The 19,588-nt window shown below is 44.0% G+C and overlaps 1 protein-coding gene across 2 annotated transcripts in view; it reads left to right on the top strand.

Moving 5' to 3' along the window:
* The window catches only part of MAP2K4 (mitogen-activated protein kinase kinase 4), a 1,109,040-nt gene extending 1,090,689 nt beyond the window's left edge, over window positions 1-18,351 (top strand). For both annotated transcript variants that reach the window (XM_053710735.1, XM_053710724.1), the window contains exon 15: window positions 17,427-18,351. In XM_053710735.1, coding sequence (XP_053566710.1) covers window positions 17,427-17,540 — 114 coding nt within the window. In that variant the 3' untranslated portion in view covers window positions 17,541-18,351. The remainder of the gene's footprint in view (window positions 1-17,426) is intronic.
* The last annotated feature ends 1,237 nt before the right edge of the window (window positions 18,352-19,588 follow it).

Below are 19,588 nucleotides of genomic sequence, written 5' to 3'. Positions count from 1 at the left end.
AGTATGTAAGCCTCACTGCACAGTCACTTGTACGTACCCATCTGTATAATGATGCAGTATGTAAGCTGCACTACACAGTCGCTTGTACGTACCCATCTGTATAATGATGCAGTATGTAAGCCTCACTGCACAGTCACTTGTACGTACCCATCTGTATAATGATGCAGTATGTAAGCCGCACTGCACAGTCACTTGTACGTACCCATCTGTATAATGATGCAGTATGTAAGCCTCACTGCACAGTCACGTGTACGTACCCATCTGTATAATGATGCAGTATGTAAGCCTCACTGCACAGTCACGTGTACGTACCCATCTGTATAATGATGCAGTATGTAAGCCTCACTGCACAGTCACGTGTACGTACCCATCTGTATAATGATGCAGTATGTAAGCCTCACTGCACAGTCACTTGTACGTACCCATCTGTATAATGATGCAGTATGTAAGCCTCACTGCACAGTCACGTGTACGTACCCATCTGTATAATGATGCAGTATGTAAGCCTCACTGCACAGTCACGTGTACGTACCCATCTGTATAATGATGCAGTATGTAAGCCTCACTGCACAGTCACGTGTACGTACCCATCTGTATAATGATGCAGTATGTAAGCCTCCCTGCACAGTTACGTGTACGTACCCATCTGTATAATGATGCAGTATGTAAGCCTCACTGCACAGTCACTTGTACGTACCCATCTGTATAATGATGCAGTATGTAAGCTGCACTGCACAGTCACGTGTACGTACCCATCTGTATAATGATGCAGTATGTAAGCCTCACTGCACAGTCACTTGTACGTACCCATCTGTATAATAATGCAGTATGTAAGCCGCACTACACAGTCACTTGTACGTACCCATCTGTGTAATGATGCAGTATGTAAGCCTCACTGCACAGTCACGTGTATGTACCCATCTGTATAATGATGCAGTATGTAAGCTGCACTGCACAGTCACGTGTACGTACCCATCTGTATAATGATGCAGTATGTAAGCTGCACTACACAGTCACTTGTACGTACCCATCTGTGTAATGATGCAGTATGTAAGCCGCACTACACAGTCACGTGTACGTACCCATCTGTATAATGATGCAGTGTGTAAGCCTCACTGCACAGTCACTTGTACGTACCCATCTGTATAATGATGCAGTATGTAAGCCGCACTGCACAGTCACTTGTACGTACCCATCTGTGTAATGATGCAGTATGTAAGCCGCACTACACAGTCACGTGTACGTACCCATCTGTGTAATGATGCAGTATGTAAGCCGCACTACACAGTCACTTGTACGTACCCATCTGTATAATGATGCAGTATGTAAGCCGCACTACACAGTCACTTGTACGTACCCATCTGTGTAATGATGCAGTATGTAAGCCGCACTACACAGTCACGTGTACGTACCCATCTGTGTAATGATGCAGTATGTAAGCCTCACTGCACAGTCACTTGTACGTACCCATCTGTATAATGATGCAGTATGTAAGCCGCACTGCACAGTCACTTGTACGTACCCATCTGTATAATGATGCAGTATGTAAGCCTCACTGCACAGTCACTTGTACGTACCCATCTGTATAATGATGCAGTATGTAAGCCTCCCTGCACAGTCACGTGTACGTACCCATCTGTATAATGATGCAGTATGTAAGCCGCACTGCACAGTCACTTGTACGTACCCATCTGTATAATGATGCAGTATGTAAGCCTCACTGCACAGTCACTTGTACGTACCCATCTGTGTAATGATGCAGTATGTAAGCCTCACTGCACAGTCACGTGTACGTACCCATCTGTATAATGATGCAGTATGTAAGCCTCACTACACAGTCACTTGTACGTACCCATCTGTATAATGATGTAGTATGTAAGCTGCACTGCACAGTCACTTGTACGTACCCATCTGTATAATGATGCAGTATGTAAGCTGCACTACACAGTCACTTGTACGTACCCATCTGTATAATGATGCAGTATGTAAGCCTCCCTGCACAGTCACGTGTACGTACCCATCTGTATAATGATGCAGTATGTAAGCCTCCCTGCACAGTCACTTGTACGTACCCATCTGTATAATGATGCAGTATGTAAGCCTCCCTGCACAGTCACGTGTACGTACCCATCTGTATAATGATGCAGTATGTTAGCTGCACTACACAGTCACTTGTACGTATCCATCTGTATAATGATGTAGTATGTAAGCTGCACTGCACAGTCACTTGTACGTACCCATCTGTATAATGATGCAGTATGTAAGCCTCCCTGCACAGTCACGTGTACGTACCCATCTGTATAATGATGCAGTATGTTAGCTGCACTACACAGTCACTTGTACGTACCCATCTGTATAATGATGCAGTATGTAAGCTGCACTGCACAGTCACGTGTACGTACCCATCTGTATAATGATGCAGTATGTAAGCTGCACTACACAGTCACTTGTACGTACCCATCTGTATAATGATGCAGTATGTAAGCTGCACTACACAGTCACTTGTACGTACCCATCTGTATAATGATGCAGTATGTAAGCCTCCCTGCACAGTCACGTGTACGTACCCATCTGTATAATGATGCAGTATGTAAGCCTCACTGCACAGTCACTTGTATGTACCCATCTGTATAATGATGCAGTATGTAAGCCTCCCTGCACAGTCACTTGTACGTACCCATCTGTATAATGATGCAGTATGTAAGCCTCCCTGCACAGTCACTTGTACGTACCCATCTGTATAATGATGCAGTATGTAAGCCTCCCTGCACAGTCACTTGTACGTACCCATCTGTATAATGATGCAGTATGTAAGCTGCACTACACAGTCACGTGTACGTACCCATCTGTATAATGATGCAGTATGTAAGCCTCACTGCACAGTCACTTGTACGTACCCATCTGTATAATGATGCAGTATGTAAGCCTCACTGCACAGTCACTTGTATGTACCCATCTGTATAATGATGCAGTATGTAAGCCTCACTGCACAGTCACTTGTACGTACCCATCTGTATAATGATGCAGTATGTAAGCCTCACTGCACAGTCACTTGTACGTACCCATCTGTATAATGATGCAGTATGTAAGCTGCACTACACAGTTACTTGTACGTACCCATCTGTATAATGATGCAGTATGTAAGCCTCACTGCACAGTCACGTGTACGTACCCATCTGTATAATGATGCAGTATGTAAGCCTCACTGCACAGTCACGTGTACGTATCCATCTGTATAATGATGCAGTATGTAAGCCTCCCTGCACAGTTACGTGTACGTACCCATCTGTGTAATGATGCAGTATGTAAGCTGCACTGCACAGTCACGTGTACGTATCCATCTGTATAATGATGCAGTATGTAAGCAGCACTACACAGTCACTTGTACGTACCCATCTGTATAATGATGCAGTATGTAAGCCTCCCTGCACAGTCGCTTGTACGTACCCATCTGTATAATGATGCAGTATGTAAGCCTCCCTGCACAGTCACGTGTACGTACCCATCTGTGTAATGATGCAGTATGTAAGCCGCACTACACAGTCACGTGTACGTACCCATCTGTGTAATGATGCAGTATGTAAGCCTCCCTGCACAGTCACGTGTACGTATCCATCTGTATAATGATGCAGTATATAAGCTACACTGCACAGTCACTTGTACGTACCCATCTGTATAATGATGCAGTATGTAAGCTACACTACACAGTCACGTGTACGTACCCATCTGTATAATGATGCAGTATGTAAGCTGCACTACACAGTCACTTGTACGTACCCATCTGTATAATGATGTAGTATGTAAGCCTCCCTGCACAGTCACTTGTACGTATCCATCTGTGTAATGATGCAGTATGTTAGCTACAGGGCACAGTCACTTGTACGTACCCATCTGTATAATGATGCAGTATGTAAGCCTCACTGCACAGTCACGTGTACGTACCCATCTGTATAATGATGCAGTATGTAAGCCTCACTGCACAGTTACGTGTACGTACCCATCTGTATAATGATGCAGTATGTAAGCCTCACTGCACAGTCACGTGTACGTACCCATCTGTATAATGATGCAGTATGTAAGCCTCACTGCACAGTCACGTGTACGTACCCATCTGTATAATGATGCAGTATGTAAGCAGCACTGCACAGTCACGTGTACGTACCCATCTGTATAATGATGCAGTATGTAAGCCTCCCTGCACAGTCACGTGTACGTACCCATCTGTATAATGATGCAGTATGTAAGCTGCACTGCACAGTCACGTGTACGTACCCATCTGTATAATGATGCAGTATGTAAGCTGCACTGCACAGTCACGTGTACGTACCCATCTGTATAATGATGCAGTATGTAAGCCTCCCTGCACAGTCACTTGTACGTACCCATCTGTATAATGATGCAGTATGTAAGCTGCACTACACAGTCACTTGTACGTACCCATCTGTATAATGATGTAGTATGTAAGCTGCACTGCACAGTCACTTGTACGTACCCATCTGTATAATGATGCAGTATGTAAGCTGCACTACACAGTCACTTGTACGTACCCATCTGTATAATGATGTAGTATGTAAGCTGCACTGCACAGTCACTTGTACGTACCCATCTGTATAATGATGCAGTATGTAAGCCTCACTACACAGTCACTTGTACGTACCCATCTGTATAATGATGTAGTATGTAAGCTGCACTGCACAGTCACGTGTACGTACCCATCTGTGTAATGATGCAGTATGTAAGCAGCAGTGCACAGTCACTTGTACGTACCCATCTGTATAATGATGCAGTATGTAAGCTGCACTGCACAGTCACTTGTACGTACCCATCTGTATAATGATGCAGTATGTAAGCCTCCCTGCACAGTCACGTGTACGTACCCATCTGTATAATGATGCAGTATGTAAGCCTCACTGCACAGTCACGTGTACGTACCCATCTGTGTAATGATGCAGTATGTAAGCTGCACTGCACAGTCACTTGTACGTACCCATCTGTGTAATGATGCAGTATGTAAGCTGCACTGCACAGTCACTTGTACGTATCCATCTGTATAATGATGCAGTATGTAAGCCTCACTGCACAGTCACTTGTACGTACCCATCTGTGTAATGATGCAGTATGTAAGCTGCACTGCACAGTCACTTGTACGTATCCATCTGTATAATGATGCAGTATGTAAGCCTCCCTGCACAGTCACGTGTACGTACCCATCTGTGTAATGATGCAGTATGTAAGCTGCACTGCACAGTCACGTGTACGTACCCATCTGTGTAATGATGCAGTATGTAAGCCTCACTGCACAGTCACGTGTACGTACCCATCTGTATAATGATGCAGTATGTAAGCTGCACTGCACAGTCACGTGTACGTACCCATCTGTATAATGATGCAGTATATAAGCTGCACTGCACAGTCACGTGTACGTACCCATCTGTATAATGATGCAGTATATAAGCTGCACTGCACAGTCACGTGTACGTACCCATCTGTATAATGATGCAGTATATAAGCTGCACTGCACAGTCACTTGTACGTACCCATCTGTATAATGATGCAGTATGTAAGCTGCACTACACAGTCACGTGTACGTACCCATCTGTATAATGATGCAGTATGTAAGCTGCACTGCACAGTCACTTGTACGTACCCATCTGTATAATGATGCAGTATGTAAGCTGCACTGCACAGTCACTTGTACGTACCCATCTTTATAATGATGCAGTATGTAAGCTGCACTGCACAGTCACTTGTACGTACCCATCTGTATAATGATGCAGTATGTAAGCTGCACTGCACAGTCACTTGTACGTACCCATCTGTATAATGATGCAGTATGTAAGCTGCACTGCACAGTCACTTGTACGTACCCATCTGTATAATGATGCAGTATGGAAGCTGCACTGCACAGTCACGTGTACGTACCCATCTGTGTAATGATGCAGTATGTAAGCTGCACTACACAGTCACTTGTACGTACCCATCTGTGTAATGATGCAGTATATAAGCTACAGGGCACAGTCACTTGTACGTACCCATCTGTATAATGATGCAGTATGTAAGCTGCACTACACAGTCACTTGTACGTACCCATCTGTATAATGATGCAGTATGTAAGCTGCACTGCACAGTCACTTGTACGTACCCATCTGTATAATGATGCAGTATGTAAGCCGCACTGCACAGTCACTTGTACGTACCCATCTGTATAATGATGCAGTATGTAAGCCTCACTGCACAGTCACGTGTACGTACCCATCTGTATAATGATGCAGTATGTAAGCCTCACTGCACAGTCACGTGTACGTACCCATCTGTATAATGATGCAGTATGTAAGCCTCACTGCACAGTCACGTGTACGTACCCATCTGTATAATGATGCAGTATGTAAGCTGCACTGCACAGTTACGTGTACGTACCCATCTGTATAATGATGCAGTATGTAAGCCTCACTGCACAGTCACTTGTACGTACCCATCTGTATAATGATGCAGTATGTAAGCCTCACTGCACAGTCACTTGTACGTACCCATCTGTATAATGATGCAGTATGTAAGCTGCACTGCACAGTTACGTGTACGTACCCATCTGTATAATGATGCAGTATGTAAGCTGCACTACACAGTCACTTGTACGTACCCATCTGTATAATGATGCAGTATGTAAGCCTCACTGCACAGTCACGTGTACGTACCCATCTGTATAATGATGTAGTATGTAAGCTGCACTGCACAGTCACTTGTACGTACCCATCTGTATAATGATGCAGTATGTAAGCTGCACTACACAGTCACTTGTACGTACCCATCTGTATAATGATGCAGTATGTAAGCCTCACTGCACAGTCACTTGTACGTACCCATCTGTATAATGATGCAGTATGTAAGCCTCACTGCACAGTCACTTGTACGTACCCATCTGTATAATGATGCAGTATGTAAGCCGCACTGCACAGTCACTTGTACGTACCCATCTGTATAATGATGCAGTATGTAAGCCTCACTGCACAGTCACGTGTACGTACCCATCTGTATAATGATGCAGTATGTAAGCCTCACTGCACAGTCACGTGTACGTACCCATCTGTATAATGATGCAGTATGTAAGCCTCACTGCACAGTCACGTGTACGTACCCATCTGTATAATGATGCAGTATGTAAGCCTCACTGCACAGTCACTTGTACGTACCCATCTGTATAATGATGCAGTATGTAAGCCTCACTGCACAGTCACGTGTACGTACCCATCTGTATAATGATGCAGTATGTAAGCCTCACTGCACAGTCACGTGTACGTACCCATCTGTATAATGATGCAGTATGTAAGCCTCACTGCACAGTCACGTGTACGTACCCATCTGTATAATGATGCAGTATGTAAGCCTCCCTGCACAGTTACGTGTACGTACCCATCTGTATAATGATGCAGTATGTAAGCCTCACTGCACAGTCACTTGTACGTACCCATCTGTATAATGATGCAGTATGTAAGCTGCACTGCACAGTCACGTGTACGTACCCATCTGTATAATGATGCAGTATGTAAGCCTCACTGCACAGTCACTTGTACGTACCCATCTGTATAATAATGCAGTATGTAAGCCGCACTACACAGTCACTTGTACGTACCCATCTGTGTAATGATGCAGTATGTAAGCCTCACTGCACAGTCACGTGTATGTACCCATCTGTATAATGATGCAGTATGTAAGCTGCACTGCACAGTCACGTGTACGTACCCATCTGTATAATGATGCAGTATGTAAGCTGCACTACACAGTCACTTGTACGTACCCATCTGTGTAATGATGCAGTATGTAAGCCGCACTACACAGTCACGTGTACGTACCCATCTGTATAATGATGCAGTGTGTAAGCCTCACTGCACAGTCACTTGTACGTACCCATCTGTATAATGATGCAGTATGTAAGCCGCACTGCACAGTCACTTGTACGTACCCATCTGTGTAATGATGCAGTATGTAAGCCGCACTACACAGTCACGTGTACGTACCCATCTGTGTAATGATGCAGTATGTAAGCCGCACTACACAGTCACTTGTACGTACCCATCTGTATAATGATGCAGTATGTAAGCCGCACTACACAGTCACTTGTACGTACCCATCTGTGTAATGATGCAGTATGTAAGCCGCACTACACAGTCACGTGTACGTACCCATCTGTGTAATGATGCAGTATGTAAGCCTCACTGCACAGTCACTTGTACGTACCCATCTGTATAATGATGCAGTATGTAAGCCGCACTGCACAGTCACTTGTACGTACCCATCTGTATAATGATGCAGTATGTAAGCCTCACTGCACAGTCACTTGTACGTACCCATCTGTATAATGATGCAGTATGTAAGCCTCCCTGCACAGTCACGTGTACGTACCCATCTGTATAATGATGCAGTATGTAAGCCGCACTGCACAGTCACTTGTACGTACCCATCTGTATAATGATGCAGTATGTAAGCCTCACTGCACAGTCACTTGTACGTACCCATCTGTGTAATGATGCAGTATGTAAGCCTCACTGCACAGTCACGTGTACGTACCCATCTGTATAATGATGCAGTATGTAAGCCTCACTACACAGTCACTTGTACGTACCCATCTGTATAATGATGTAGTATGTAAGCTGCACTGCACAGTCACTTGTACGTACCCATCTGTATAATGATGCAGTATGTAAGCTGCACTACACAGTCACTTGTACGTACCCATCTGTATAATGATGCAGTATGTAAGCCTCCCTGCACAGTCACGTGTACGTACCCATCTGTATAATGATGCAGTATGTAAGCCTCCCTGCACAGTCACTTGTACGTACCCATCTGTATAATGATGCAGTATGTAAGCCTCCCTGCACAGTCACGTGTACGTACCCATCTGTATAATGATGCAGTATGTTAGCTGCACTACACAGTCACTTGTACGTATCCATCTGTATAATGATGTAGTATGTAAGCTGCACTGCACAGTCACTTGTACGTACCCATCTGTATAATGATGCAGTATGTAAGCCTCCCTGCACAGTCACGTGTACGTACCCATCTGTATAATGATGCAGTATGTTAGCTGCACTACACAGTCACTTGTACGTACCCATCTGTATAATGATGCAGTATGTAAGCTGCACTGCACAGTCACGTGTACGTACCCATCTGTATAATGATGCAGTATGTAAGCTGCACTACACAGTCACTTGTACGTACCCATCTGTATAATGATGCAGTATGTAAGCTGCACTACACAGTCACTTGTACGTACCCATCTGTATAATGATGCAGTATGTAAGCCTCCCTGCACAGTCACGTGTACGTACCCATCTGTATAATGATGCAGTATGTAAGCCTCACTGCACAGTCACTTGTATGTACCCATCTGTATAATGATGCAGTATGTAAGCCTCCCTGCACAGTCACTTGTACGTACCCATCTGTATAATGATGCAGTATGTAAGCCTCCCTGCACAGTCACTTGTACGTACCCATCTGTATAATGATGCAGTATGTAAGCCTCCCTGCACAGTCACTTGTACGTACCCATCTGTATAATGATGCAGTATGTAAGCTGCACTACACAGTCACGTGTACGTACCCATCTGTATAATGATGCAGTATGTAAGCTGCACTACACAGTCACGTGTACGTACCCATCTGTATAATGATGCAGTATGTAAGCTGCACTGCACAGTCACGTGTACGTACCCATCTGTATAATGATGCAGTATGTAAGCCTCACTGCACAGTCACTTGTACGTACCCATCTGTATAATGATGCAGTATGTAAGCCTCACTGCACAGTCACTTGTATGTACCCATCTGTATAATGATGCAGTATGTAAGCCTCACTGCACAGTCACTTGTACGTACCCATCTGTATAATGATGCAGTATGTAAGCCTCACTGCACAGTCACTTGTACGTACCCATCTGTATAATGATGCAGTATGTAAGCTGCACTACACAGTTACTTGTACGTACCCATCTGTATAATGATGCAGTATGTAAGCCTCACTGCACAGTCACGTGTACGTACCCATCTGTATAATGATGCAGTATGTAAGCCTCACTGCACAGTCACGTGTACGTATCCATCTGTATAATGATGCAGTATGTAAGCCTCCCTGCACAGTTACGTGTACGTACCCATCTGTGTAATGATGCAGTATGTAAGCTGCACTGCACAGTCACGTGTACGTATCCATCTGTATAATGATGCAGTATGTAAGCAGCACTACACAGTCACTTGTACGTACCCATCTGTATAATGATGCAGTATGTAAGCCTCCCTGCACAGTCGCTTGTACGTACCCATCTGTATAATGATGCAGTATGTAAGCCTCCCTGCACAGTCACGTGTACGTACCCATCTGTGTAATGATGCAGTATGTAAGCCGCACTACACAGTCACGTGTACGTACCCATCTGTGTAATGATGCAGTATGTAAGCCTCCCTGCACAGTCACGTGTACGTATCCATCTGTATAATGATGCAGTATATAAGCTACACTGCACAGTCACTTGTACGTACCCATCTGTATAATGATGCAGTATGTAAGCTACACTACACAGTCACGTGTACGTACCCATCTGTATAATGATGCAGTATGTAAGCTGCACTACACAGTCACTTGTACGTACCCATCTGTATAATGATGTAGTATGTAAGCCTCCCTGCACAGTCACTTGTACGTATCCATCTGTGTAATGATGCAGTATGTTAGCTACAGGGCACAGTCACTTGTACGTACCCATCTGTATAATGATGCAGTATGTAAGCCTCACTGCACAGTCACGTGTACGTACCCATCTGTATAATGATGCAGTATGTAAGCCTCACTGCACAGTTACGTGTACGTACCCATCTGTATAATGATGCAGTATGTAAGCCTCACTGCACAGTCACGTGTACGTACCCATCTGTATAATGATGCAGTATGTAAGCCTCACTGCACAGTCACGTGTACGTACCCATCTGTATAATGATGCAGTATGTAAGCAGCACTGCACAGTCACGTGTACGTACCCATCTGTATAATGATGCAGTATGTAAGCCTCACTGCACAGTCACGTGTACGTACCCATCTGTATAATGATGCAGTATGTAAGCTGCACTGCACAGTCACGTGTACGTACCCATCTGTATAATGATGCAGTATGTAAGCTGCACTGCACAGTCACGTGTACGTACCCATCTGTATAATGATGCAGTATGTAAGCCTCCCTGCACAGTCACTTGTACGTACCCATCTGTATAATGATGCAGTATGTAAGCTGCACTACACAGTCACTTGTACGTACCCATCTGTATAATGATGTAGTATGTAAGCTGCACTGCACAGTCACTTGTACGTACCCATCTGTATAATGATGCAGTATGTAAGCTGCACTACACAGTCACTTGTACGTACCCATCTGTATAATGATGTAGTATGTAAGCTGCACTGCACAGTCACTTGTACGTACCCATCTGTATAATGATGCAGTATGTAAGCCTCACTACACAGTCACTTGTACGTACCCATCTGTATAATGATGTAGTATGTAAGCTGCACTGCACAGTCACGTGTACGTACCCATCTGTGTAATGATGCAGTATGTAAGCAGCAGTGCACAGTCACTTGTACGTACCCATCTGTATAATGATGCAGTATGTAAGCTGCACTGCACAGTCACTTGTACGTACCCATCTGTATAATGATGCAGTATGTAAGCCTCCCTGCACAGTCACGTGTACGTACCCATCTGTATAATGATGCAGTATGTAAGCCTCACTGCACAGTCACGTGTACGTACCCATCTGTGTAATGATGCAGTATGTAAGCTGCACTGCACAGTCACTTGTACGTACCCATCTGTGTAATGATGCAGTATGTAAGCTGCACTGCACAGTCACTTGTACGTATCCATCTGTATAATGATGCAGTATGTAAGCCTCACTGCACAGTCACTTGTACGTACCCATCTGTGTAATGATGCAGTATGTAAGCTGCACTGCACAGTCACTTGTACGTATCCATCTGTATAATGATGCAGTATGTAAGCCTCCCTGCACAGTCACGTGTACGTACCCATCTGTGTAATGATGCAGTATGTAAGCTGCACTGCACAGTCACGTGTACGTACCCATCTGTGTAATGATGCAGTATGTAAGCCTCACTGCACAGTCACGTGTACGTACCCATCTGTATAATGATGCAGTATGTAAGCTGCACTGCACAGTCACGTGTACGTACCCATCTGTATAATGATGCAGTATATAAGCTGCACTGCACAGTCACGTGTACGTACCCATCTGTATAATGATGCAGTATATAAGCTGCACTGCACAGTCACGTGTACGTACCCATCTGTATAATGATGCAGTATATAAGCTGCACTGCACAGTCACTTGTACGTACCCATCTGTATAATGATGCAGTATGTAAGCTGCACTACACAGTCACGTGTACGTACCCATCTGTATAATGATGCAGTATGTAAGCTGCACTGCACAGTCACTTGTACGTACCCATCTGTATAATGATGCAGTATGTAAGCTGCACTGCACAGTCACTTGTACGTACCCATCTGTATAATGATGCAGTATGTAAGCTGCACTGCACAGTCACTTGTACGTACCCATCTGTATAATGATGCAGTATGTAAGCTGCACTGCACAGTCACTTGTACGTACCCATCTGTATAATGATGCAGTATGTAAGCTGCACTGCACAGTCACTTGTACGTACCCATCTGTATAATGATGCAGTATGGAAGCTGCACTGCACAGTCACGTGTACGTACCCATCTGTGTAATGATGCAGTATGTAAGCTGCACTACACAGTCACTTGTACGTACCCATCTGTGTAATGATGCAGTATATAAGCTACAGGGCACAGTCACTTGTACGTACCCATCTGTATAATGATGCAGTATGTAAGCTGCACTACACAGTCACTTGTACGTACCCATCTGTATAATGATGCAGTATGTAAGCTGCACTGCACAGTCACTTGTACGTACCCATCTGTATAATGATGCAGTATGTAAGCTGCACTGCACAGTCACTTGTACGTACCCATCTGTATAATGATGCAGTATGTAAGCTGCACTACACAGTCACTTGTACGTATCCATCTGTATAATGATGCAGTATGTAAGCTGCACTGCACAGTCACTTGTACGTACCCATCTGTATAATGATGCAGTATGTAAGCTGCACTACACAGTCGCTTGTACGTACCCATCTGTATAATGATGCAGTATGTAAGCTGCACTGCACAGTCACTTGTACGTATCCATCTGTATAATGATGCAGTATGTAAGCTGCACTACACAGTCGCTTGTACGTACCCATCTGTATAATGATGCAGTATGTAAGCTGCACTGCACAGTCACTTGTACGTACCCATCTGTATAATGATGCAGTATGTAAGCTGCACTACACAGTCGCTTGTACGTACCCATCTGTATAATGATGCAGTATGTAAGCTGCACTACACAGTCGCTTGTACGTACCCATCTGTATAATGATGCAGTATGTAAGCTGCACTACACAGTCACTTGTACGTACCCATCTGTATAATGATGCAGTATGTAAGCCTCACTGCACAGTCACTTGTACGTACCCATCTGTGTAATGATGCAGTATGTAAGCTGCACTACACAGTCACTTGTGTGTACCCATCTGTGTAATGATGCAGTATGTAAGCTGCACTACACAGTCACTTGTGTGTACCCATCTGTGTAATGATGCAGTATGTAAGCTGCACTACACAGTCACTTGTGTGTACCCATCTGTGTAATGATGCAGTATGTAAGCTGCACTACACAGTCACTTGTGTGTACCCATCTGTGTAATGATGCAGTATGTAAGCTGCACTGCACAGTCACTTGTACGTACCCATCTGTATAATGATGCAGTATGTAAGCCTCACTGCACAGTCACTTGTACGTACCCATCTGTGTAATGATGCAGTATGTAAGCTGCACTACACAGTCACGTGTACGTACCCATCTGTATAATGATGCAGTATGTAAGCCTCCCTGCACAGTCACGTGTACGTACCCATCTGTATAATGATGCAGTATGTAAGCCTCCCTGCACAGTCACGTGTACGTACCCATCTGTATAATGATGCAGTATGTAAGCCTCCCTGCACAGTCACTTGTACGTACCCATCTGTATAATGATGCAGTATGTAAGCCGCACTACACAGTCACTTGTACGTATCCATCTGTATAATGATGCAGTATGTAAGCCTCACTGCACAGTCACTTGTACGTACCCATCTGTATAATGATGCAGTATGTAAGCTGCACTGCACAGTCACTTGTACGTACCCATCTGTGTAATGATGCAGTATGTAAGCTGCACTGCACAGTCACGTGTACGTACCCATCTGTGTAATGATGCAGTATGTAAGCTGCACTGCACAGTCACGTGTACGTACCCATCTGTGTAATGATGCAGTATGTAAGCCTCACTGCACAGTTACGTGTACGTACCCATCTATATAATTATGCAGTATGTAAGCCTCACTACACAGTCACTTGTACGTACCCATCTGTATAATGATGCAGTATGTAAGCCGCACTACACAGTCACTTGTACGTACCCATCTGTATAATGATGCAGTATGTAAGCTGCACTGCACAGTCACTTGTACGTACCCATCTGTGTAATGATGCAGTATGTAAGCTGCACTGCACAGTCACGTGTACGTACCCATCTGTGTAATGATGCAGTATGTAAGCTGCACTGCACAGTCACGTGTACGTACCCATCTGTGTAATGATGCAGTATGTAAGCTGCACTGCACAGTCACGTGTACGTATCCATCTGTATAATGATGCAGTATGTAAGCCGCACTACACAGTCACGTGTACGTACCCATCTGTATAATGATGCAGTATGTAAGCCGCACTACACAGTCACGTGTACGTACCCATCTGTATAATGATGCAGTATATAAGCTACACTGCACAGTCACTTGTACGTACCCATCTGTATAATGATGCAGTATGTAAGCCGCACTACAGTCACTTGTACGTACCCATCTGTATAATGATGCAGTATGTAAGCCTCACTGCACAGTCACTTGTATGTACCCATCTGTATAATGATGCAGTATGTAAGCCGCACTACAGTCACTTGTACGTACCCATCTGTATAATGATGCAGTATATAAACTGCACTGCACAGTCACGTGTACGTACCCATCTGTATAATGATGCAGTATGTAAGCCGCACTACACAGTCACGTGTACGTACCCATCTGTATAATGATGCAGTATGTAAGCTGCACTGCACAGTCACTTGTACGTATCCATCTGTATAATGATGCAGTATGTAAGCTGCACTGCACAGTCACTTGTACGTACCCATCTGTATAATGATGCAGTATGTAAGCCTCCCTGCACAGTCACTTGTACGTACCCATCTGTATAATGATGCAGTATATAAGCTGCACTGCACAGTCACGTGTATGTACCCATCTGTATAATGATGCAGTATGTAAGCTGCACTGCACAGTCACTTGTACGTACCCATCTGTATAATGATGCAGTATATAAGCTGCACTGCACAGTCACGTGTATGTACCCATCTGTATAATGATGCAGTATGTAAGCTGCACTGCACAGTCACTTGTACGTACCCATCTGTATAATGATGCAGTATATAAGCTGCACTGCACAGTCACGTGTACGTACCCATCTGTATAATGATGCAGTATATAAGCTGCACTGCACAGTCACTTGTACGTACCCATCTGTATAATAATGCAGTATGTAAGCTGCACTACAGTCACTTGTACGTACCCATCTGTATAATGATGCAGTATATAAGCTGCACTGCACAGTCACGTGTATGTACCCATCTGTATAATGATGCAGTATGTAAGCTGCACTGCACAGTCACTTGTACGTACCCATCTGTATAATGATGCAGTATATAAGCTGCACTGCACAGTCACGTGTACGTACCCATCTGTATAATGATGCAGTATATAAGCTGCACTGCACAGTCACTTGTACGTACCCATCTGTATAATAATGCAGTATGTAAGCCTCACTGCACAGTCACGTGTACGTACCCATCTGTATAATGATGCAGTATATAAGCTGCACTGCACAGTCACGTGTACGTACCCATCTGTATAATGATGCAGTATGTAAGCAGCAGTGCACAGTCACGTGTACGTACCCATCTGTATAATGATGCAGTATGTAAGCCTCACTGCACAGTCACGTGTACGTACCCATCTGTATAATGATGCAGTATGTAAGCCTCCCTGCACAGTCACGTGTACGTACCCATCTGTATAATGATGCAGTATGTAAGCCTCACTGCACAGTCGCTTGTACGTACCCATCTGTATAATTATGCAGTATGTAAGCCTCACTGCACAGTTACGTGTACGTACCCATCTGTATAATGATGCAGTATGTAAGCTGCACTACACAGTCACTTGTACGTACCCATCTGTATAATGATGCAGTATGTAAGCCGCACTACACAGTCACGTGTACGTATCCATCTGTATAATGATGCAGTATGTAAGCAGCACTGCACAGTCACTTGTACGTACCCATCTGTATAATGATGCAGTATGTAAGCTGCACTACAGTCACTTGTACGTACCCATCTGTATAATGATGCAGTATGTAAGCCGCACTACACAGTCACGTGTACGTACCCATCTGTATAATGATGCAGTATGTAAGCTGCACTACACAGTTACGTGTACGTACCCATCTGTATAATGATGCAGTATGTAAGCTGCACTACACAGTCACTTGTACGTACCCATCTGTATAATGATGCAGTATGTAAGCCTCACTGCACAGTCACTTGTACGTACCCATCTGTATAATGATGCAGTATGTAAGCTGCACTGCACAGTCACTTGTACGTACCCATCTGTATAATGATGCAGTATGTAAGCTGCACTACACAGTCACGTGTACGTACCCATCTGTATAATGATGCAGTATGTAAGCCTCCCTGCACAGTCACGTGTACGTACCCATCTGTATAATGATGCAGTATGTAAGCCTCACTGCGCAGTCACGTGTACGTACCCATCTATATAATTATGCAGTATGTAAGCCTCACTGCACAGTTACGTGTACGTACCCATCTATATAATGATGCAGTATGTAAGCCTCACTGCGCAGTCACGTGTACGTACCCATCTGTATAATTATGCAGTGTGTAAGCTGCGCTTGTCTCCGAGGCGTCTTGCTGTAGTTTTCACATAAGATACTGAACCTGAATTGTCCTCTATATCAGTTTCTGATTTGATGAACATAAAAAGAAATAGGACCCACATAAAATGTCTGTAAATAATCCTGACCTAGTAATCTCATGATCACTAACGCTGCTTGCTATCTGCTTATTAGTTACATCTGTCTTTTCTCTTCTGCAGAAACATTCTTTCATTGTGATGTATGAACAGCGCACAGTAGATGTCGCTGCGTACGTCATCAAAATCCTGGATCAGATGCCAGCGACTCCCAGCTCCCCAATGTATGTTGATTGATGAGTCTCTAGCAGAAATGTCTGCAAGCAAACGAGAAGCAGAGAGGTTGTGTCTCCTGAAGCGATTCTCCTCCCTATGCTCCAGCGCCATGTGCAATAAGATCAGTGTTTTTTAATCCCATCGTGTCTGTATGCTATAGTCATGTAAAGCGCATCCCTGTAAACATCTGGTCACCTTACTGGCGGGACGGAGATCTTGCGACTGGAAAGCTTGGTCTGGGGCCGCCTCTTCCATCTGTCATACGATAACATGGACACCGCACGGATCACTAGAGGATTTTTGCCTTTTAATAGCAGAAAGTGAGAGATGTTGCGTCATCAGACAACCTTCCCTCTCCCAGAGCGTGGAAGGCAAAGAATATGAATTATAAATATATATATAAATATATTTTATTATTTGAATTTTTTCTTCACAAAGTGCAATAGATTTAACTGTTTCTCTGCCAGTCTTGTCCTATGATGGGTCATACTCTGGACACTTTTTGCCCCCTCTGTCATAAGAGGGGTTTATTGATTTGAAATTCTGTTTTGCATAGTTCTATTATGTTCTTGAGAGTGTTGTTTGATTTTTTTTTCCATTTTTTTTAAAAGAATTATGTTAAATATAGTAAATATCTCTTTACCAAAAAATGAAACAAACATTGTTGCATTGAAGAAATCTAACATTAAAATATTAAGAGATGGAATATTTCTTTCTGTCCGTGACTTTGTGTTGCATTCCATTTGTCAGATTAGGCTGAGCTGGTTCTTGATTTAGGTTTTGTCTCCTTTAAAACTTTCCCTAAGTGAATAAAAAGTAGTTATGCGTGAAACATTACTTCTATTTATTTCCTTATTGTTACCATTGTTGTTTTTTCCTTTTGTTTGTATTACTGCAAATAAGGAGCCACTTGTTCCTCCGGCTTCCTTCAACAGAATCAGACTAAAATAAATCCCTGTTTCTTGCTAATGGCAGTGAGAGTCCACAAATTACATTCAAAACTAATGGGAAATACTTCACCTGGCCACCAGGAGGAAGCATAGACGCCCTAAACAGAGCATTGAAATATCCCTCCCACTTCTCCTGCCCTGTCAGTAGTTCTTTGCCGTGTTCATGGACGTAGGCAGAGAGAGGTGCTCTGCTGAAGATTCTGATTTGGTTTTCTGCAACAGAGTGGGCAGGAGAGTTGTTTAAAGCCATGTAATCCTCTTAGTATTGAGTATTTGTGCATATTAGCTTCTGGATGTCGCAGGGAAGTTCCTATGCCTCTTCAAACTGTGAGTTACAATGATTTTCCGTTGTTACAGGACTGAAGCTGGGTAAGTCCTGATTTTATTTTTTTCCCTCTCTAATGGCTTGTTGCCTAATGAGATAGGGTAAGCAGTCAGATTGCCAGCAGACTGGTTTATAGGGACCCTCACAGCAGAGGGGGGCTAACTGCAGTAATCTAGGGGGCAATCTGTGGAGGAAGGGACCTTCTGGTTAGAGGTCACACTTCTTATGGGGCACAATAATCACACACTCAGAAGTGGCTCCGGGTCCTCCGACTGGACTTGCCATTCGAACCTGGTGCACGCTGCTGCCATGTGATTTGGGGCGACTTTGACAGAATGGGCTATGCACCCGGAATGCTATTATCATTAGGCTAGCGCAGGGGGAGCAGTGATGTAACTGGGCAACAAATAGTTTTACTTGCGCTGCCTGACAGTGCTTCTCATGCACACATGAGCTGGGCCGGTGTGCGGGTTACAAGCCCCCTCCGCAGGCAGTTTTTTCGCCATCCCTGCTTCCTGATTTATTGCCGTGTGTGCAACAGCGCAACAATAGTACCTGAGCGGAGAGGTAGCGTCGGAGTCCTGTTACCGACACGGAGGTGGTGAGACACCTCAGACAGAGCATTATTAAAGGGACAGTCAACACCAGAATTTTTGTTTTTTTTTAAAAGAAAGATAATCCCTTAATTACCCATTCCCCAGTTTTGCATAACCAACACAGTTATAATACACGTTTTACCTCTGTAATTGCCTTGTATCTAAGCCTCTGCAGACTGCCCCCTTATTTCAGTTCTT

The sequence above is a fragment of the Bombina bombina genome, chromosome 1 (genome assembly GCF_027579735.1).
Source record: "Bombina bombina isolate aBomBom1 chromosome 1, aBomBom1.pri, whole genome shotgun sequence".
Classification (NCBI taxonomy): Eukaryota; Metazoa; Chordata; class Amphibia; order Anura; family Bombinatoridae; genus Bombina; species Bombina bombina.
This window is presented reverse-complemented; position numbering and strand designations above follow the sequence as displayed.